At 49.1% G+C, this 22481-nt stretch overlaps 1 protein-coding gene across 1 annotated transcript in view; it reads left to right on the top strand.

Annotated features, from left to right (window-relative positions):
• EPHA2 (EPH receptor A2) overlaps nucleotides 1-5121 on the top strand; it is a 41830-nt gene extending 36709 nt beyond the window's left edge. The window contains exon 17 of the mRNA XM_036744881.1: nucleotides 3837-5121. Coding sequence (XP_036600776.1) covers nucleotides 3837-3942 — 106 coding nt within the window. The 3' untranslated portion in view covers nucleotides 3943-5121. The remainder of the gene's footprint in view (nucleotides 1-3836) is intronic.
• Nucleotides 5122-22481: the final 17360 nt, after the last annotated feature.

Here is a 22481-nt window from a genome sequence, read left to right as displayed (position 1 = left end):
CAGAACACAGAATGTCAGAGCTGGGAGGGGCCTTAGAACACAGAATGTCAGAGCTGGGAAGGCCCTTAGAACACAGAATGTCAGAGCTGGGAGGGCCCTTAGAACCCAGGATGTCAGAGCTGGGAGGGCCTCAGAACCCAGGATGTCAGAGCTGGGAGGGCCCTTAGAACATGAGATGTTAGAGCTGGGAGGGTCCTTAGAACACAGGATGTCAGAGCTGGGAGGGGCCTTAGAACACAGGATGGCAGAGCTGAGAGGGGCCTTAGAACACAGGATATCAGGGAAGGGAGGGCCCTTAGAACACAGGATGTCAGAGCTGGGAGGGGCCTTAGAACACAGGATGTCAGGGAAGGGAGGGCCCTTAGAACACAGAATGTCAGAGCTGGGAGGGCCTTAGAACATGAGATGTTAGAGCTGGGAGGGGCCTTAGAACACAGGATGTAAGAGCTGGGAGGGGCCTTAGAACATGAGATGTTAGAGCTGGGAGGGGCCTTAGAACACAGGATGTAAGAGCTGGGAGGGGCCTTAGAACATGAGATGTTAGAACTGGGAGGGCCCTTAGAACACAGGATGTCAGAGCTGGGAGGGCCCTTAGAACACAGAATGTCAGAGCTGGGAGGGCCTTAGAACATGAGATGTTAGAGCTGGGAGGGGCCTTAGAACACAGGATGTAGGAGCTGGGAGGGGCCTTAGAACACAGGATGTCAGGGAAGGGAGGGCCCTTAGAACACAGAATGTCAGAGCTGGGAGGGCCTTAGAACATGAGATGTTAGAGCTGGGAGGGGCCTTAGAACACAGGATGTAGGAGCTGGGAGGGGCCTTAGAACATGAGATGTTAGAGCTGGGAGGGCCCTTAGAACACAGGATGTCAGAGCTGGGGGCGGGGGCGTCCTTAGAACACAGGACGTCAGAGCTGGGAGGGCCCTTAGAACACAGGATGTCAGGGAAGGGAGGGCCTTAGAGCACAGAATGTCAGAGCTGGGAGGGCCTTAGAGCACAGGATGGCAGAGCTGAGAGGGGCCTTAGAACACAGGATATCAGGGAAGGGAGGGCCCTTAGAACACAGGATGTCAGAGCTGGGAGGGCCTTAGAACATGAGATGTTAGAGCTGGGAGGGGCCTTAGAACACAGGATGTAAGAGCTGGGAGGGGCCTTAGAACATGAGATGTTAGAGCTGGGAGGGCCCTTAGAACACAGGATGTCAGAGCTGGGAGGGCCCTTAGAACACAGAATGTCAGAGCTGGGAGGGCCTTAGAACATGAGATGTTAGAGCTGGGAGGGGCCTTAGAACACAGGATGTAGGAGCTGGGAGGGGCCTTAGAACACAGGATGTCAGGGAAGGGAGGGCCCTTAGAACACAGAATGTCAGAGCTGGGAGGGCCTTAGAACATGAGATGTTAGAGCTGGGAGGGGCCTTAGAACACAGGATGTAGGAGCTGGGAGGGGCCTTAGAACATGAGATGTTAGAGCTGGGAGGGCCCTTAGAACACAGAATGTCAGAGCTGGGAGGGCCCTTAGAACACAGAATGTCAGAGCTGGGAGAGCCCTTAGAACACAGAATGTCAGAGCTGGGAGGGCCTTAGAGCACAGAACGTCAGAGCATGGAGAAAGTCTAGAGTACATTGTATCCAGCTCCTTCACTGTACAGAAGAGGAGGCCTAGTGGGGAGGAATCATGTGACCAAAGCCACACAGACTTTCTCCTGGCCATCACTATGGGTGTTGGACCAGAGGACCTTTCAGTCACTTCCGGTCTATGATCCTATAATTTCATCAACAGGAAGTCCAATTCAATTAAACAAGTATTTATTAATCCCCACCATGTTCTAGGTACTGGGAGATACATTATATCTAGGTAAAGCAGGATCCCCTCCCAAATGTCTTGACTCTGGAGGCAGAGGCCCTGGGTTCAAATCCCACCTCTGATGCTTACTACCTGTGTGACCTTGGGGAAGTTCCTTCACTTCAGCTTCTTCATCTGTTGGGTCCCCTCCAGATCTGGGTTCTGTGAAGAACACTGTCTAGATTTCTTTCTAATGGCTATAGTTGCATGTAGGAAAGCAGTGGCATGTGTTGTGGGGCCTCTAGGAGGACAATGGTCGTCCTGGGATGTGCCAGAAACTGAGTTCCCCATGACAGAATGGCCTGATCCTTAGACCATTCTGTCCTGAGGTCTGGGGCTGCCTTTCCCTGCTCAGCACACCTTTCTGGTGGCTCCCAAAGCCTGTGGGAAAATCATGTCTTAAGAGATGCAAATAGAAGCAAATAGCATATAATTAGCTCTTTTAACGATCCAGAGACTGGACCCATAAAAACTTGGGTGTTTTCATCTGTTTGGGTCTGGTGGGTGATGATGGCGGCAGGGGAGAGTAACAAAGACCATAATAAAAAATTCTCTCTGGGCCTCTGGGGGCGCATGGGCAGATTTGTTACACAGGGGCCAGGGGGAAACAGGAATAGGGAAGGGGGGGTGGCGCTGGGAGAAGGCCAAGACCCTTTCAGAAAGAGGAAGAGTTATAGCTGATCATTCATGGATAGGGTTTTCCGGACCAAGAACTGAGTATCTCTGGGAGCTCGGGATATCTTTTGTGACCAGTGAAGAGAATCTTTTTTCTATATCTCCCTGTAAAGTGGGTAGAAGGAAGTGCCCCAGGGAGAAACTGGGAAGGTTGGTTGTTCCTGTTAGGTGCTCTGAGATTAGTGGATAGAGTGAGGGCAAGTTGGGGAGACATCAAGACTCATTCTGGGGAACCACACCCAGAGCCGTGACATCTACAGGTGGAGGGGCTTGGGCAACTCCCTTGGAGTTCCCTGTCATGGGCATCCCCTACTTTGGGCCACCAGTCATTCCAGCCACACAAGGAGACATTCAGATAACTCTCCCCCACCCCTGCCACCCCCAAGTTTCCCTGGGTTTGTTATCCAAGAGAAATAACCATCAGAAATCAGTGTTCATGGTCCCTGAAGGAGCCCAAATGACATCTCCCGTCTCTGGGACTCAGTTCCCTAACGCACAGAATAACAGATGTTCTGCAAGCTTCCTTTCAGTTCTGACATTTCGTATTCTAAGGCCCCTTCCATCTCTAATATTCTGTGTTCCCTGGTCCCTTCTAGCTCTGAAGTTCTATTTTCTAATAGAAGTGCAGACCCTCCAGGTGCTGACATGTTATATTCTAAGGTCCCACCCAGCTCCAACATTCAATCTTCTAACATCTCTTCAAGCTCTGGCTTACTGTGTTCTAAGGTTCCTTACAGCTGTGACATTCTAAATTCTAAGGTCCCTCTAAACTCTGATATTTCATGTTTCAAAATCCCCACCCAGTTCCAACGTCCTATGTTCTAAGGTCTCTCCAAGACTTGACTTTCGATGTTCTAAGGTTCCTTCCATATTTAACATTCTAAGTTGTAAGGTTTCTCTAAGCTTTGATACTCTCTCTTTTGAGGTAGCCCTCCTCCCACCCCATGGTCTGCTATTCTATCATCTCAGGTCCCTCCTGGCTCTGACATCCTATGTTCTAAGTTCCCTTTCACCTCTAAATATTCTTTATTTTAAGATTCTTTCCAACTTTGACTCTCTATTCTAAGATTTCTTCCAGTTCGGACATTATGGGTTCTAAAGTCTTTTCTGGTTCTAAGGGTCTATGGTTCTCTGTGGTGCCATAACACTCCCTCTCTCCCTCCCACAGGTCCTTTCTCCCGACCTCTACCTCCCTCCCACAGCTCCCTAAATCCTCATCTTGCCCTCCAGTTCCCACTTCTCCTTCTCTTCCAAACCTTCCTTCCCTTCTTCCCTCCCTCCAGTCCCTAACTCTCCCTCTCTCCCTCCCTCCTGCACAGCGACATCAAGAGGATTGGGGTCCGCCTGCCTGGCCACCAGAAGCGAATTGCCTACAGCCTCCTGGGTCTTAAGGAGCAAGTGAATGCTGTGGGGATCCCCATCTGAGCAGAGCCACCCACGGTGGGACGGGCGGATGGGCCCAGGGAGGAAAGACGGTCCCGCACCCTTCCGTCCTCCTCCACAGCCGATGGGACAAATGGAAAATACTTGAAGAAACTCAGAATTTAAACAAACCATGGCCTCCTCCCTCCTGGAGGAAAATTGGCTGCTAAGCAAGGAGAGGCCATAGCCACCCCACTGGCCCTGTGTCATTCCTCCCTTCCCCCAGGTGCTCTCTTCCCTGGACGTTTGAAGTCCCTCGATGATGCTGCCTGGGAGGCATCTGTGTACAAGGACTTCCTGGCCCCTTGCTTGGGGGTATCTGATGCCCCTACCCCAGGCCAGATCACTACTGGGGTGGTAAAAGAGAAATAGCCTCAAACAGGCCTCTCTTCAGCCTTCTTCTGCTTCTCTGAGAAAGGACCGTGACCATGCTGGGCATCAAGCACTTAACTGTACTTTCTGGGGAAAGCAAATCCCTTCATTCTTGTGGCATTTCCATGGGCTTCTTTTACCCACAAGGCAGTGGGGAGGGGTGGTCCAGGCCTAGACCATCCCCATGGGAAAAGGGTATCCCATCCCTACTCACTCTTTATAAGAGAAAAGAGCCTCAACTGGACTGAAAAATTAAAAACCTGAACAACACCGTGGAGACCAGACCACAGACAGATGGACAAACCAACCTAAGGGCCTGGGCTGCCCACTTCCTCTTTCTGCACCATTTTCTGTAATTTGGACCCTCCCTTCCTACTTTCTCCCCATCCTCCAACCCAAAGTACTGTTTCCCTGTGGCCTGTAAGGGTTTCACTGGGTTTTATTTTTATTTTATATATTTTGTACTTTGTAGAGAGTGTGTTCGTGTGGGACCCTGCTGGGGGTGAGACAGTGGGGGGATGGGAGGGGTCCTGTATTTGACATTCTTGAGTCTGGGAGGAAACAGGCTGGCCAGCCTGCACAGTCATATGTCCTGAACTTCCAGGGATGGTCTTCTTTTTCCTCTCTCCGTTTATTCTGGCCTCCTGCATCACTCCCCTCCATAATGGTCACTAGTCTGTCAGTGTTAATCTTGCAAAGATTAGTGTTTTGTGGGCTATTTTTTGTGATATTAATTTATTATTTTTTATATTTATTGTTAGAAATTAATTATTTCTACATCAGATTAAAGTTGCGATTGGTTTCCAAATATGCCCGTGGTGTGTGTTTGTTCATTGAGAATTAATATCTTGGAAATGGGTCTCCTGAGACAAGGAAGGCAGCAGGATTTGGGGGAAGGAGCAATGGATTTAGAGTCGAATGGTCTGGGTTCAAATCCCTGGTCTGCCCTTTGTTACCTAAATGAGCAAATTGTACCCCTCTGGGTCTCAGTTTCCCTATCTGTAAAATGAGGGTGTTGGGCTAAATTCATCCATTCATTCATTTGATAAGAGTTTATCAAGTACCTACTTTTCCTAGGTCAGCTAGGTGTTAGAAATACTAAGACAGAAACAGAACGATCCCTGTCCTGAAGAAGCTAACATTGTATGTGACAGGAGAAGGGGGACGGGAGACAGAGAAATTAAATACAAACATATCTACCAAGTAATTTCCTGGTGGAAGATACTAGCAATTTGGGAGACAGAAAGGCTTCCTGTAAGAGCAAACACGAGCTAATCTTGAAAGGAAGGTCGTGCTCTTAAGAGGTGGCAGGGAGGAGAGAGTGCATTCCAAGAGTGGGAGACAGCCTAGGCTAAGGCATGGAGGTGGGAAATGTGTGCAGAAACAAGTAAGCCAGGTTACCAGGTAATAGAGTACATACAGGAGAGTAGGGTGCATCGAGCCTGGAAATGTAGATGGGAGCCAGACTGTCAGAGGCTTTGAAGGCCAGGTGGAGGAGTTTGTATTTTATCCTACAGGTGGGAGGGACCCATTGGAGTTTTCCTCAGCCCAAGAGTGACCGAAGCAGCCCAATGCTTTAGGCTATTGATTTGGCAGCTGTGTGGAGAGTGGGTGGTAGGAAGGAGAGCCTGGAGGCAGGAATTCTAATTAAGGCTAGTGCTAGAGATGGCTAGGTGGTGCAGTGGATAGAGCAGCAGGGCTGAAGTCAGGAGTATCTGAGTTCAAGTTCAGCCTCTGATGTTTATTAACTGTGCTTTTGGTGGAGGGAGGGCAGGAGAGAGGAAGCCACGGGCAGCCCTTTGGGGAGCCAGGAGGAACCAGGACAAGCTCCCAGTTTCCATTTCCTCCTTTCAGCTCAAGGAATTTAGACGGTGTGGAAATCCTCCAATCAATCCACTCAGTTCAAGTGAATTCAATTCAATCGGGTTAGAGACGTCCTAGGTATAAGTACCAACTTTGCCCTTAACTACTCATGGGACTTTGGACAACTCACTTCCTCCCATTGGGCCTTGGTGTCTTCCTCTGTAAGACAAAGGAGAGGGGCAAACCAGAGGGTTTCCAAGGTCCCTGCCACCCCTAACTCTATGATCCTATAGTCATAGGAGCCCATCTTTTTCATTTCCAAATCCCATGTTTTCTTTTCTTTCCAAAGCACTATTTGCTTGGTGTCCTGGCACATAATAAGCACTGCCTGCCTTTGCTTCCCTCTCTGGGCCTCAGTTTCCCCTCAATATAAAATGAGCCAATAACTCTTGCTCACTGCTCCCCCCCCCCCACTGGATGGTTGTGAGGAGGGTGTTTTGTAAATACCAGAATGGGTTCTAGAAATGGGTGTTGCTATGATCTCACTGCTGCCAGCACAAGTAAAGGAGAGAGCCCCAGGCAGGGTGCCTACTCCCCAACCCATCCCGTGTGGGATTTTTCATAACCTTCTTAATACAAGACACAGGGATCCTTCTCTTTCTGCCTGGAGTTGTTTCTTTACAGGCTGTGTTTGATCCCCTCTCCCTGGGTTCCCATCACCACCCACACAGGGGCACCGCATGAAGCATCCGATACCTCGACATTCTCTGAGACTCGGTTTTCTCCTCCGTAAAAAATGAATGCTTAGTATATCAAATTGCTTACTGTCTCAGGGATGGGGGAAGGAAGGAACGGAAAGAGGGAGAAAATTTGGAACTCAGATTTTTTAAATGAATGTTAAAAATTGTCTTTACGTGTAATTGGAAAAAAACAAAATTAAAAAAAAGAAAATAGAGGGAAAAAATGAATGCTTAGTACTACCTTCCTCATTAGGGTGTTGTAAGGAAAGTGTTTTATAGCAAAACCAAAAACTAGACCCTGTCCTCAAGGGGCTTACATTCTATGGGAAGAGACAACACGCCCACAAGTAAACACAAAATAAAGTCATTTTTGGTGTGTGTGTTGGGGAGGGAAGGGGAGGAAGGTCCAGGAACGGGGTCCTAACCACTATTCTCCTGTACGAGGAGGCTTTGAGGGCTCAAGGAGTCCTGGAGGTGAGGATGGAGGGCATTCTAAGAATAGGGTACATAGCCTGGGCAAAAGTAAGGAGAGGGGAGATGGCGTTCTTGCATAGGGAACTGATTTGAACAGAACATAGAGAGTTTAAGGAGCATCAGGTGGTGAAGGTCTTTCCATGCCAGAATTGTTTGCACTTTATCCTAAAGGGATGATCTTGTCCAGCTCCCAGGCTTGACCGTGACCTGGTTGTAGGGCAGCGGTGGGAGTGGGCAGCTGAGGGCCGGCCAGGCCAGCCTCTTGTTTTTGGCCTTGTTCCATGGTCTCTGATAGCTGGGTATTTGGGGGTGGGGTGGGCTACTCAGGGATGCAACTGGGCTCCCTTCCCCTTGCCTAGCCCAGTGTAGACTCTTCATAAATGTTGACTTGACACAACCACGTAGAGTTGGGCCTCCAGCTCTGGTAGGCCTGTCTGTAGGATTTCTTCTTACAAAAGCTTTTATTTGCATTTTCTCATCTGTGCTTCCTTCAACTTCCAGCTAAAATCCCACCTTTTCCACAAAGTCTTCCCCCTCCTCATTAACCCTAGTGCTTCTTTCTGTGGACTATTTCCAACTTATCCTGTCTAGACCTTTTCTTAAACATAATTCTTTGCAGGTTGTCTCCCTATTCTCCTGGGAGCACCTTGAGAATCAGGGAACCTTTTACCTTTCTTTCTTTTCTTTTTTTTTGGAGAGGGAAGGCAGGGCAATTGGGGTTAAGTGACTTGCCCAAGGTCACACAGCTAGTATGTCAAGTGTCTGAGGCTAGATTTGAACTTGGGCCCTTCTGATTCCAAGGCCAGTGCTCTATTCACCGTGCCACCTAGCTGCCCCAAACCTTTTACCATTCTTTGTATCCCCTGTGCTTAGTACGGTGCCTGGCACATAGTAGGTATTTTATAAATGTTTATTGACTGGCTGACCAATATCATTTGAAAGTCACTGCGCTGTATTGTGGACACAGAGACAAGAATCCCAATGCAATCCAATGCCTCCACCCTATAACTGCAGTTCCTGGTTCCTGATTCTAGGGACTGGGTGGAGAATGGAGGATGATACCATCGTAAGTCAGAGCAGGAAGCAGGCGCCCCTATGGTGCCACAGAAGGATTCCTTCAAGCAGCCAAGGATGTTGAGAAGACTAAGGGGGCTGGGGTGGGGGGAGGATCGAGTATCTGAAGGGCTGTTCTGTGGGGAGGGATTACATCTGCTCTGCCTGATCCAGAACCAGGACAGAACCAGGAGCAGCAAAGATAGAATAGAACATAGATAGACAGACAGACAGACAGATAGATAGATAGATAGATAGATAGATAGATAGATAGATAGATAGATAGATGAGAGATAGATAGATGAGAGATAGATAGATGAGAGATAGGTAGATAGAATAGAGAGCAAAGATAGATAGATAGAATAGATAGCAAAGATAGATAGACTAGATAGCAAAGATAGAATAGATAGCAAAGATAGAGATAGAAAGAATAGAGAGCATAGATAGAACAGATAGCAAAGATAGATAGAATAGAGAGCATAGATAGATAGATAGATAGATAGATAGATAGATAAATGGGATAGACAGACAGACAGATAGATAGATAGATAGATAGATAGATAGATAGATAGACAGATAGCAAAGATAAATAGAATAGACGCAGCAAAGGCTCCAACTTAGAGAATAAAATCTTTCTAACAATAAGAGCTTGGGAGTGGAGAAAGCTTTTCTGGGACATAGTGGGTTCCCTTTTACTGGAGGTCCACAAACCAAGGCTCAATGGCCAAACACTCTTCTGGTGTGTTGTAGAAAGAGGCAGTTGGGTGGGACGGCCTCTGATATCCTTTCTCATCCTCATCATAGGACTGAAGACTTTGAGCATCAAGGGATTTGGGATTCCAACTCCATCACCTAGAAGCTGAGAAGCTGAATGATTCATCCAAGACCACTCAGGTAGTGAGGGTAGCTAGAAGAGAGAATTGGGCTTGGAGTCAAAAATACTCTTCTTTCTGAGTTCAAATCCAACTTCAGACACCTACAAGCTGTGTGACCCTGGGCAAGTCACTTCACCCTGTTTGCCTCAGTTTCCTCATCTGTAAGGTGAACTGGAGAGGGGAATGTCTATGCCAAGAAAACCCCAAATGGGGTCACGAAGAGTTGGACACAACTGAAAAATGACTGAACACAGATAGTAAGTAAGGATTTGAACCCAGGCGCTCTAACCCCACATCCAGCCTTCTGTCCTGCTAGACCAAGGTGCTGAGAAACTGTTGGAACCTGGCTTTTGAGCAGGGCTAGTTTAGCTAAAATGGAGCCCGCTGCTACTGCAAGGTAGGAGACACAGTGGTTTCCATGTTAGGCCTGTTCAAAAGCAGGGTTACCCTGTGAACAGGTATTGTCAGAGGTGGAAGGGGACTTAGAGGCTGTCCCTTCATCCGACAGATGAGGAAACTGAGGTCCAGAAAAGGGACCAGGACTAGGACGTAGGGTTCCTGCCAGGGCAATGTTCTTCCTTTCTGCATCACATACTGTCCCAATGTGCCTTGTTGGCCTCTTTCTAGGGGTGAAGGAACAGCAGCAGTCCGAGACCCTGAATACTCAACTGTCCTGGGGTCTGGGTTTCCAAGACCCAGCATGGCCCAGTTTGGAGACATTAATTCTATTATCCAAGGAAGTTGGAATGATCTCTTTTCCCATGTTGGCCTCTGATCCCAAGGCCAGGAGGTGTGATGGTGGTGGGGAGGTGATAGGGAATGAGTAACACATGGCAAGCTGCACTTTCTGAGTGGAAGGGAGGGAGAAGGGGTCTTACTTAGGACAAGGTTTCTTGGCCATTAACAAAACCAAAAAAGTTAAATTGCCTCAGTTTCCCCATTTGTCTGATGAGGAGATTGGAGTCAGAATCCCACTGGAGGGCATTTTCCAGCTCTATATCTATGGTCTTATGAGTCTCAGGATGCCAGGAGTTGGAAGGAACCTGAGCTATTCTCTGCGCCAACCCCCCTGCCCTCCTCCATTTTCATAGCATCAAGGTTTAGGTTGTAAAAGGTAATGACGGCTCAAATGTCCATTGTGCTTTAAGGTATATAGTGCACCTTTGCCAAAACTCTTCATTTTACTTGGGTAAACTGAGGCACAGAGTAACTTGATTATTGCCACATAGCCAAGTAACTGGAGTGGCCTGCTAGAGACAGTCTGATTCCCAGACCTGGGCTCTTTCCTCAGCTTGCCTGTCACTGTAGCAGGACTGGAGAGGTAGGGTGTGACCATGCAGGCCTGGAAGAACCAGGCTTTGGCCAGCAGCCCAATTAGGCGTCAAACTAAGTGTACTCGAGGTAAGGTTGGGTGGAGCTGGGAGCCTGGGCACGGCTTCCAAACCTGCTCTGCTGGCCCTGGGAGTCATCCGTCTCCCGTTAGTGGGAGGGCATGCCCTGTTTGCTAAGCTGGGCTCTGGGAGGCTTTCCGGGTTGACAGCATGTGCCTCCTATCAGCGGCTGGTCCACCCGGGCCTAGGGATTAACCCAGACCACTCGTACAACCAGCCCGGCTTCCCACAGGAATCTGGGCCAAGAGGGCACCAGGAGGCCAGGACCAGATCCTGTCCCTGTAGTGGCTGCTGATGACATGACTGGCCCCAGAGACAAACTGCAACCAGGGGCCCTGGGGTCAAGGTTTTATGTGGAGAACTGGAGGAGCCACTCAGTGATGCGGCCCCACACTCTTCAGGTCACAGTCTTCAAAGCACAGAGGGATCTTAGTGACCATCTGGCTGGACACCTTCTTTTTCAGGGTGGGGGGGACTGAGCCCCAAAAGAGAAAAAGACTTACCCAATGTCCTATAAAGTAATGAGGGAGCAGAGTTCTAATCCAAACCCAAGTGTCCCAACTCCCTGGACTTGAGTTTGAACCCAGCTCTGCTAGGTTAGCTATTGCCTGTGTGACGTTGGGTAAGTCACTCTACCTTAGTCTCATCAGTTGTAAGTTGAGGGAGCTGGTCTGGATATATGACTAGCTTCTAGTAGTTTCCCCTCTACTCAGGATGTATCTTGTAGACATACTATTTATTAATGTACATGTTACATCTTTCCACTAGAGTGTATGCTCCTTGAGGGTGGGATCTGTTTTTGCTTTTTCTTTACATCCCCAACAGTTAGCACAGTGCCTGGTATATAAAAAGGGATTAATAAATGCTCGGTGACTGGTCCCTTTTAGCTCTAAATCTATGATTTCAGAATTGGACTCCAAGAGGAACAGATTTAACAGGGAAAGGACCTTAAGACCACTTACTCCAACTACTTCCTTTTACAGAGAAGGAAAGTTAGGGAGGCCTGCCCAAGGTCACAGAGTTGGCATTCAAACCCAGGCCTTTGCCTCCAAATCTAGAGCTTGTCCCACTGGATCATGGACACGGGAGTGCTGAGCTCCCCAAGAACAGAGGGCAACAGAGAGATTCATGTACATTGGATCAAAGACAACTGGAACGGGTCTGGGGGCAGAGCAGGAGGTCTCCCCGCCCACCTCTCCTCCCCCTAGGCAGGATGAGAACCCATGCTATGGAAATGAAACAGGGAAGGAAGGCTCCTGTGAGAGATACAGGTGTGGGGGCCCAGGCTGTGCGAAATTCTTCATATTAAACTTGGTTTCTTCATCTGAGAAATGGGGTGTAGCCTTCCCTCCCCCTTCCCACCCTTTGCCTACCTCTCTCTGCTTCAGGGCTACAATGGGTCTTTGATGGCCTCAGATGAAAGTTTCTGCTATAGACCAAGGTGCTAATTAACTTGGTTCTCCTACCAGCCTCCCTCCCTTTTTCCCTCCCTCCTCCAGCGGTTCTGGACCTGATCTGGCAATTAAAATACAATTCCATTAGGCACTGTGTTATTATTCTTTTTTTAATTAATTGGTGAATCTGAATCAATGGAGGGAGTGGGGGCTGGAGAGAAGTTAAGTGATACCTTAAGTGAATATAGGATCCACACCCTGCATTAGTCTGGAATTGGGACCAGGGCGCCCAAAGGTATCTCTGGGCCGAGGGCTCATAGGAGTGTGGGCCCTGGATTCTCCAACCCAGAAGTCTAGGCCTTGACATGAGCAAAAGGGTTGCCTTTGTACAGTGTGGTACACTGAAAAGAGTGCAGGGATCTGGGTTTTTGCCACTAATTGACTATGTAACCTTGTAAAAGCTCTGTGCCTCAGCTTCCTCATCTGTCAAATGGGATGATGTCCCAGGTTTTTTCCTGCTCTAAGCTCATAGGAAGTTTTGATATTTGATACTCTAAGACTTCCTCTAGTCACATTTTATGTGCTCATTCCCTTCCAGCTCTGGCATTCTACATCACAAGGTGAACCCTTCTATGTGAACAAATGATCACATTCCATCCCATTTCCTCCAGCAGACTGCCCCTCTGACATTGCCCCTCTATCACTTGACTTCAGTCTCTCCCCATCTACTGGCTGCTTCCCTATCGCCAACATGCTCAGCCATGGCTCTCCATCCTCCAAAAACACACTCCATCCATTCATCCTCATTAGCGATCTTCCCAAAGATTTCCACCCTTTTGTGGCTTAACTCCTTGAGAAGGCTGTCACAATGGGCGCTTCCTCCTTCTTCCCTTTCACTCTCTTCTTAACTCTCTGCAGCTTGGCCTCCAATCTCATGGCTCAACCCAACCTGATCTCCCCAAAGTTACCATCGATCTCTTAGTTGCCAATTCCAATGGCCTTTTCTCAGTCTACATCTTTCTTGACCTCTCTGCAGCCTTTGACACTGCCAATCACCTTCTCCTCCTTAATACTCTCTTTTCTCTAGGTTTTCATGACACTGCTCTCTCCTGGTTCTTCTCCTGCTTCTCAGACAAATCCTTCCTTTGCTGGATTTTTTTTCCAGGTCATGCTCACTAACTGTGGGTATCTCAAGGGGCTGGGCCCTCTCCTCCTCTTTCCTCACCCTTCCCCTCCCCTCCCCTCCCCTCCCCTCCTCTTCTCATCTCTTCTCCTCTCCTCTCTTCTCTTCTCCTTTCTTCTCTTCTCTTCTCTTCTCTTCTCTTCTCTTCTCTTCTCTTCTCTTCTCTTCTCTTCTCTTCTCTTCTCTCCTCTCCATTTCTCTTCTCCACTCTTTTCCTCCCTTCTTTTCTCATCTATGCTGTTTCACTTGGTGATCTCATTGGCTCCCATAGGTTCAATTATTTTCTATGCTGAGGATTCTCAGATCGACTCATCCAGCCCTAATCTCTCTCATCTCCAACTGCCTATTGGACATTTCAACTGGACAACTTAAATCCAACAACTGAATTCATTATCTTTTCTCCCAAGCCCTCTTCTCTACCTAATTTCCCTATTACCATGGAGGGTACTGCCACCCTCCCAGTCCCTCAGGCTCAAAACCTAGAGTCACCCTGGACTCCTCCTTCTCTCTTACCCCTCCTACCCAAGCTGTTGCCAAGGCCTGTCAATTTTACCTTTGCAACATCTCTTCTCTCTTCTCACTCTGCCACCACCCTGGTTGCAGGCCCTCATCACCCTGTGCCTTCTGGTCAGTCTTGGTCTTGCTGCCTGAAGTCTGCTTCCCTATCCAGCTGATCAAATTGAGCTTCCCAAAGCACAAGTCTGACCGTGTCACCTACTCCCATCCCCTACTCAATGAACTCCAATGGCATCCCTTCACCTCCAAGATCAAATACAAAATCTTCTGGCTGACATTCAGAGTCCCTCATAACCTGTCTCCCATCAACCTTTGCAGTCTTCTTACTTCTCTGGGCATTTTCACTGGTTGTCCTGCTTAAGTGATACCTAAGGTCCCTGCTTAGAATTTCCTCCACCCCCACCTCCTGGAATTCCTGGCTTCCTTCACATCCCAGCTAAAATCCCATCTTGTATAGGAAGCCTTTCCTGATTCCTCTTAATACTGTTACCTTTCTTCTACAGATACCTCCAATTTATCCTGGAAAATAGCTTGTTTATATGTTGTCTCCTCCCATTAGACAGACTGTAAACTCCATCTTTTTCCTCTCTTTGTATTTATCCCTTGCACTTAGTATAGGGCCTGGCACATAGTAGGTCCTTAATAAATGTTTATTAACTGACTGACTTACTGGTGGTTCCTAAAAGCCTTTAAGTGGGTCTATAAGGTCAAAATTTTTTTCACAGAAAGGAAAGAAGGAAGGGAGGAAGGAAGGAAGGAAAGAAGGAAAGAAGAAAGGAAGGAAGGGAGGGAGGGGAGTGGAGGAAGGGATGAGGGAGAGAAGGAGGGAAGAAGGAAGGAAGGAAGAACAGGAGGAAGGAAGGAAAGGAACATGTATTAAGTGCCCTACTATGTTCCAAGCATTGAGCTAAGTGCTTTACAAATACCATCTTATTTAGCTCTCAGAATATTACTACTACTAGCACAAAGGAAATGTGAGATGCTCAAATTTAGAGATATCTCTGCCCCAGGTGTTCAAATAGACTATTTCTGTACAGCCCATGGTAGAGCCTTCTGAGCTGGACTGATCAGCCACATTGAACACACTGTGCCTTGACTCCAACATTGTGTTGTGATTGGTTCTCTTTGAGTATGAAGAACAACAATCACCACCACCACCACCACCACCACTACCACCACTACTACTACCACTATTACTATCACCACCACTACTACCACCAACCACCACCACCACCACCACCACCACTACTACCACTACTACAATCACCACTACTACTACCACCACCCACCACCACCACTACCATGCTACTATCACCATCACTACTACCACCAACCACCACCACCACCACCAGCACCACCAGCACCACCACTACCACTACTACTATCACCACCATTACTACCAACCACCACCACCACCACCACCACCACCACTACCACTACTACTATCACCACCACTACTACCACTACCACCACCACCACCACCACTACCACTACTACTATCACCACCACTACTACCACCAACCACCACCACCACCACCTCTATGATTACTACTACAATTTTAATTTACAATATGGTAAATATCACTAGGTATCACACAAACAAAAGTCCTTGGGATGGCCCTCAACAATTTTTAAGAGTGTAAAGAAGTCCTGAGACCAAACAGTTCCTTCAAACCTTCCACCCAGCTCTGCTATCATATGTTCTAAAGTTATTTCTAATACTGGTATTCCACACTGTAGTATCCCTTCCAACTTTACCGTTCTGTGTTCTAAGGTCCCTTCTACTTCTAACACTTTATTCTAAGGGTCCTCCCAGCTCTGATAGCCTAAGCTCTGCAATCCCTTCCAGTTCTAATGTTCTAAGTTGTGAGGTGCCTTCTAGCTCCAGCATTCTATGCATGAGTCGGTGAATTCCACCTTAAGTTGCAGGTGGGAATCCATTCCACCTTAAGTCCTACAGGGCCAAAGTTGGGCAGCCTCTCCCTGGCTCTGTAGTGGAGACATCCTACCAAAACTTTAGCAGCCTGCCTCTCCTCCCTTCTCTAGCTTTCTGCAGCCAAACCATCTGAGCTAATCACTGTCAGCAGAAGTCAGCGTGAATTTTCTGGGAACCCGTCGGGGCTCGACCTGCCTGAGAGGAGTTGTTATTCTGCTCTCAGGTTTCCCCACCCTCATCACTTTTCAGGGAGGCCTGGGCTCGTCTGATGCTGCACCAAAAATCCAGCCCTTATCTCCAGCCCTGGGAGTGGGTCAGGGATGTGGGAGAGGGGAGTTGGGGGGGGGGGGGCCTTGAATGCAGGCAGACAAGGAAATTGATCTGGCTCCTTGGAATGGCTGATTGCAAGTGGGGAGGGGTCCTGGGGGAGGAGCGGTGGGGGCAAGCTGTCAGAAAGAATCAGTAGGCTTGGAGGTCGAGGGTGAGGGCTCCCAAGGTTGATGGGTCAGGGCTCACTTGTTTATATTTATGGGAGCAGGCTCTTTGGGGATTCAGGAGATCAAGTGACTGGGTGGAAGAGGGTGGGGCTGCAAAGGGAGGTGGGATGTCCAAGCAGAGGGCTCCTAGCACAGATCCATGCAGTGGAAAGAATGTTCTTAATTGGTGGGAAGTCAGAACCCAAGGCTTTTAGTTCCTTCTCTGCTTTGGTTTGTGACACATCTCTGCCCCTCTCTGGACTTCACTTTGCTCATCTGTGAAATGAAAGTGTTGGTTGGTTTCTAAGGTCCTCTCCAACCTGACATCCTGTGTTCTAACGGTCCCTCCCAGCTCTGACATCCTGTATTCTAAGGGATCTCCTAGCTCTGAGATTTTGTGTTCTAAGGATCCTCCTGGCTCTGACATCGTGTGTTTTATGGGTCCTCCCAGCTCTGACATCCTGTGTTCTAGGGGCCCTCCCAGCTCTGACATTCTGTATTCTAAGGCCCCTTTCAGCTCTGACCTTCTGTGTTCTAAAGGCTCTCCTAACTCTGGCATCCTGTATTCTACGGGCCCTCCTAGCTCTGACATCCTGTGTTCTAAGGCCCTCCTAGCTCTGACAGTTTATGTTCTAATGATTCCCAAGTTCTGACATTCTATGATTCTGTGAGCTGCTAATAACAGTGAGTCTGCTCTAGGTAATCCAATGTAAACTCTCACTTATGGGGGCCTGTAGGTGGGAAGCAGGGATGGGAGCTCAGCTTTCCTGTCCCAAGCTCCTTCCCTGCTCCCCACCCCCATTCCTCCTGGCTTAGCCATGTTGCTGAGCCCCTGATGGCTTGCTCATAAAAAGGCTCTGCCGAGTGACTGGGGCTCAGGAATGCAGGACCTCGGAGCTGTCCCTCGGCCTCTCCCCTATGGCCCACGGCCCCTCCTCTCTGCTACTCTAAGCAGCCAGTGAGTCAGGGCAGACACTGTTAAAACATAAACCTCCTTCCCCTTTGTCCTCAGCCCTTGGGTCCCTTTGTCCCTGAGGCGGGCTGTTAATAGGATTGGGGTGGGGGTGGGGTAGAAGGCCTCTGGCTGGGGGCTGAGGGGCAGCTGGGCCTCCTGCCTCCCCCTGGGCAGCCACAATGGGCAACCCCCATGACGTCACAATGCCCCCTGCTGTGATGTCATAAACAGCCAAGTCAGGCTGGAGAAAGGCACAATGAGGGGCCCCTGCCCTCCCCCTGGTCTCCGCTGCCCCAGAGCTGGCTGCAGTGTCTTCTGGGATAAGCAGACCCAGCAGCCTGACTGGGTCCCCAGGACACCTGCCTTTTTTCCCAAGAAACAGGGCTGCTATCCAAGCAAGGTGGGCCTGAGCAAAAGCCCCCTGAGGGAGGGTGCCAGACTGGGCTATTGTAATTGGAAGGGGCAGGGGTAGGAGGTTGGGGAGGGGACACAGAGTTGGGGCATTTCTGGGGCTCAGACCTTTCTAGCAGAGGATGAGGTGAACTAGGGGCAACAGAAGACCTGGAGATTTCTTTGGAGCCAACAGGCTCGGTCTCTGTCTCTCTGTCTCTTGGTCTCTGTCTCTGTCTCTGTCTCTCTCTCTTTTTGGACTGTACAGCTACATTATTTCTGAAGAACTTCAAGTCCTGTTCATTTTTCCCCCTTGCATTTCCTGGGCAGGAATGGTGGGCTAGATAATATCTGGGTTCCAGAGAAAGGGAAACCTCATGGACTCATAGAATGTCAGAGTTGGCAGGACCCTTAGAATAGAGAAGTCAAAACTGGAAGGAACCTTAGAATACAGGATATCAGAGCTGGGAGGGCCTTTAGAAAAGAGAATGTCAGAACTGGGAAAGCCTTCGAACCCAGAATGTCAGGACTGGGAGGATCTTAGAACTCAGAATGTCAGGGCTGAGAGGATCTTAGAACCTAGAATGTCAGAGCTGGGAGGATCTTAGAACCCAAAATGTCAGAGATGGGAGGGGCCTTTGAGATCTAATCCAATTCCCTCCATTTTGTAGATGGGGAAACTGAGGCCTGGAGAGATGGCCTGACTTACTCAAGGTTACCAGTAGAACTAGAATTAGAACCCAGGATTCATGACTAGAAGCATCCCCCTTTTAATGCATTGTGGATTCAGCAAGGCCGTTTAAAATGATTCCATTAGCCTTAGGCATCGAGGAGTACTGGGCTTGGAGTCAGAAAGATCTGAGTTCAAATTCAGCCTCAGGCACTTCCTAGCTGTGATCTGGGCAAGTCACTTACCCTGGGCCTGCCTTAGTTTCCCCAAATGTAAAATCAAACTGATAGCAGCACCCACTCCTAGAGTTGTTGTAAGAATCAAATAAAAGCATATTTGTCTATTTGGCCCATAGGAGAGGCTTGATAAGTGCCTTTTCTCTGTCCTTATCTCCCCCCACTGCTCTTTGCTACCCCGTGGACTGGCTTAGAACAGACTAACTGTTATGGTCTAAGGTGGCAGAGGTTGTCAGATTATCTCCAGAGAATAGACACTGTCTCATCCACTTCCTTGGGCCTCACCTCTTATAAACTCCCAATGAGGGCTTTAGGATAAATCATCTCTAAAATACTGTGGATATTTCTATGCCCTATGCTCCTCCAGGCTTAGGACTCGGAGCTTTTCTGAGGGCAGGGTCTGTGTCTCCTAGATCACTCTCAGGCCAGGTGCTCCAAGAGCTGGGTTTGTATCTTCTTCATCACACTGGGAGTTCTAACCATTCACTGAGTCTTCTTCCACAGATGGAATGGGAGCTGCCTAGTAGCGGCTCCCCTGAGGTACTCTGCCCAGTCTTCCCCCACTGGACTTGGTCCTCTGGGGACATATGGGCTGCCCCTTCTCCTTCCATCCCGTGCCTCTGTCCACATTGCTGGCTGACCACTGTGTCCCTTCTGGAATTCTCTGGCCCTTCCCCCTCTTGATGAGAAGATAACAACCTTCCCCAGTGTCTCCTTCGCCCATCTCCTGGGGCTCTCAGATTCCTGTCCGCTCCCTGGGGAGTTATGACAACAAGGAGCATCTCCCAGCCCAAATACTCAGCTCCCTATCTAAACACCAGAGGCACAGGATGTTCCCTTGACACGCTCTCTTTCCCCCGTTCCTTCCCTTCCTCCCTCCTCCTCCGGGTTTGGAGCCAAGACACAGGCAAGGAAGATCTGTGGCTGGGGCCTTGGGAATAGGGCCTATTACTGGCCAGGGACTCTAGTGCAGAAGCCTGAGACCCTCAAGGCCTGAATTAGGGTGGAGGAAGTGCTTGGCTTTAAAGAGCCAAGATAGAGGGGTGGGGGATGGAAGGGGGTGTCACCTGAGGAGGCAGGAAATCAGGTTAGAGCTGAAAGGGACCTTAGAATGTAAAGCGTCGGTTCAACCCCCTACTTCTACAGGAGGGGAGACAGAGAAGGGGAGGGAGCTGCTTTAATGGCCGGTTAATGGTAGAAATGAGGCAGGAGGCTTGGTTTCCAAGAAACGGCTCCTTCCACGCCACCAGGAATGTTTCTTGGTTTGTTCCCTTAGCACATAGCGGGCATTTGGTAAATGTGTGCTGACTGATCGTTGGGACAGGGTTGGGATCTGAGATCCTGGGTTCAGATACCTGGGTATGGGATGGTGGCATTTGGGGGGAATTCTTGGTGTTTTGTGGGAGATAAACATCAGATTGAATAGACTCATTGTCACCCCTCTGACACAACAATCTAAATCCTCTCCCTCTCTTTCTTGGGGACAAAACTCTTGCTTGAAATGTTTCTCTGCCCTATGGTGGGTCAAACGCAATCCCAGCTCCCCTATTCCCACCTATGATTATGACTTGTTCTGATTTCTGCCCTAGCCTTCACTTCCCTGGTCTTTGCCATGGTATATAAGAGTTAAGACCTCCATCAGAAAAGAGACTTTTATTTCTTTTGGGCAATCAGGGTTAAGTGACTTGTACAGGGTCATACAGCTAGTAAGTGTCAGAGGTCATATTTGAACTCAGGTCCAGGCCTGGTTCTCTGTTCACTGAACCACCTAGCTGCCCTCAGAGACAGAGGTTCTACTCAGGGCTCCATGAATGGCTGGCCGTGTGATAAATTATAAAGTCAGAGGAAGCAGATTCAAATCCTGCCTTTGATGCTCACTACCTGTGTGACCTTGGGCAAGTCCCTTCCTCCCCTCCAGGTCTCAGTTTCCTCATCTATAAAATGAGGGGGTTGTACTAGATGGCCTTTGAAGGCCTTTCCAGAGCCTATGAACCTGCTAATATGCTGTGCTACTTGGGGAAGTAACTCCCTCTCTAGGACCAAGTTTTCTGACTGGTAAAATGAAGGATGTCTCAGCTTTCTTGAACTTCAAAATTCTCCCCCAGCAGGGAGGATGCTGAGCTGGCTGGTGGTGACTATAATAAGGGGTTTTGAGGGGTGTGTGTTTATGCGTGTGTGGGGGGGTGGATAAGTAATTAGTGGGGGGCCAAGAGCTGCCAAGAAGCAGGTATAAGGTTGTAAGGCTGGGGGCAGGGAGGGCACAGTTAACTCTTTAAAAATTAGTATTACTGGGGTACCAGACCTTTACGGCACCAGACTGAACCTAGCCTGGGCCACAGTGGGTTAATAATAGGTCCCTGTGCCCCCAGGGGAGCAGATAGGATCAGATTGGTTGGGGGTAGGTTGAGGAGTGGGCAGGAGGAGGGTGCCCTGCATTCCAGGGTGTGGGAGAAAAGAAGCTTTGTTATATCTGTAATTGAGCAGCCCCCTGCCTCTCCTGCCCAGACTCCCCCAATGGGGCCAGGCACCCTGCCAGGGAAAGTGAAATTCATACCAAAGCCCTGCCTTTTGGGGGGAGGAAGGCCAGTGGCACTTGGCAGGCAGAGATGGGGAAAAGGAGGGGATCAGGAGCTAGATTGATCCCCGCTTCCTCTGGCTCCAATCTCCCTCTTGATGTCCCTCACCCCAATCCCAGGTGTGGGGAGCCAGGAGAGGATGCTAGGGAGGGGGAGAAAAGGGCCTGGCCAGCTCCCAGCACCCCTTGCCTTCTCCGGTCACTCTTGGTCATGGGATATTCCCATCTATAAAATGGAAAGGCTGGACTAGATGCTCCCCAAGATCCCTTCTACCATGAGATTTAGAAACCTTCATGCTGTGACTCCCAATCTTGCCAAATATGCCCTAAGAGGCATGCCTCCATTCCAGGCCTGTCAAGGAGGAAAATGGCAAGACATCCCAGGTGAAGACATACCCCAAACAATGGAGCCTGCACCCCCCAGGCCAGGCCCTGAATTTGGTAAATGCCCTTATCTTCTGTTAGCTTCTCCTAATGCTGGGGACCCCAGTAGGGACAGAAAGGTATGGGTGACATGGTTTAGAATACACTAATGTTGGGAGGAGAGAGGTGGAGGTCAGCTAGAGAGAGGAACCATGGTTAGGAAACCCAAGAATTAAATTAACTATATGGGGTGAAGGCCCCTTGGAAAACAGGCATTTAATCGAAGTCTAGAATCTCCCATGGTGGGGGGGGGGAACTGAGAGGAAGGACTGGAATCGCCCATCTCTGCAAGGAGGTATGGTGTAGTAGGGGTGATGGCCTTGGAATCTTCCATCTCAGGAGCAGTGGGGATGGGTTCAATGATGGAATGATGGAAACTTCCATCTCTGGGGAGGAGATAATGAAATAGAACCAAGATCCTGATGAGGAGGCATCCTTGGAATGGCCTACAATCTTTAACTTGGGGTAGGAGGAGTGAGAGAGGGGATACTCGGATGGGTCTGGAGTCTCTGAGCTCTCTGTGCACAGGAGTGTGTTTATTCGGGGTAAGGGATGGCTGGAAAGCCTAGAACCTGGCTGTGTGATTCAGCTGCTTTGGCAAAGAGGGCTGGAGGGGCCTTGTCAGGATGCTCTAATCAAGCCTCGCTAAGTGCGGTTTGGTCTGCGAGAGCAGCCAGGGAGTTCTCGGCACCGAAGGTTTTTAATTGAGGGCTAGATTATAGAAGACATTCCTGGCTCAGGTGGGGCTTCATGAGGGTATAAGATTTTAGGCCTGGGAGGGACTTTAGATGTTAGTTTTACAGATGAAGAAACCAAGACCCAGGGAGGGAGAGGAATTTCCCCAAGTGTTATATGGCACAGCCGGGATTTGAACCTGGGTCTTCTGACTCTATACCCAATGCTCAGGTTGAAACAGATGACCTCTTAGATTCCTTGCAGCTCTAGATATGTGGTCCAATGATTCTTCATTGTATGAAAGGGAGCTCTGACCTGGGACTCCCCAGGGCTGGGGTGGTAGCAAGAACAAGAGACCTCCAGGGCTTTAGGCTCAGGCTGCAGGCTGCAGGCCCAGCCTGACTG

The sequence above is a fragment of the Trichosurus vulpecula genome, chromosome 2, assembly GCF_011100635.1.
Source record: "Trichosurus vulpecula isolate mTriVul1 chromosome 2, mTriVul1.pri, whole genome shotgun sequence".
Classification (NCBI taxonomy): Eukaryota; Metazoa; Chordata; class Mammalia; order Diprotodontia; family Phalangeridae; genus Trichosurus; species Trichosurus vulpecula.
The sequence above is the reverse complement of the archived record's forward strand: the minus strand, read 5'-3'. Positions and strand labels throughout refer to the sequence as shown.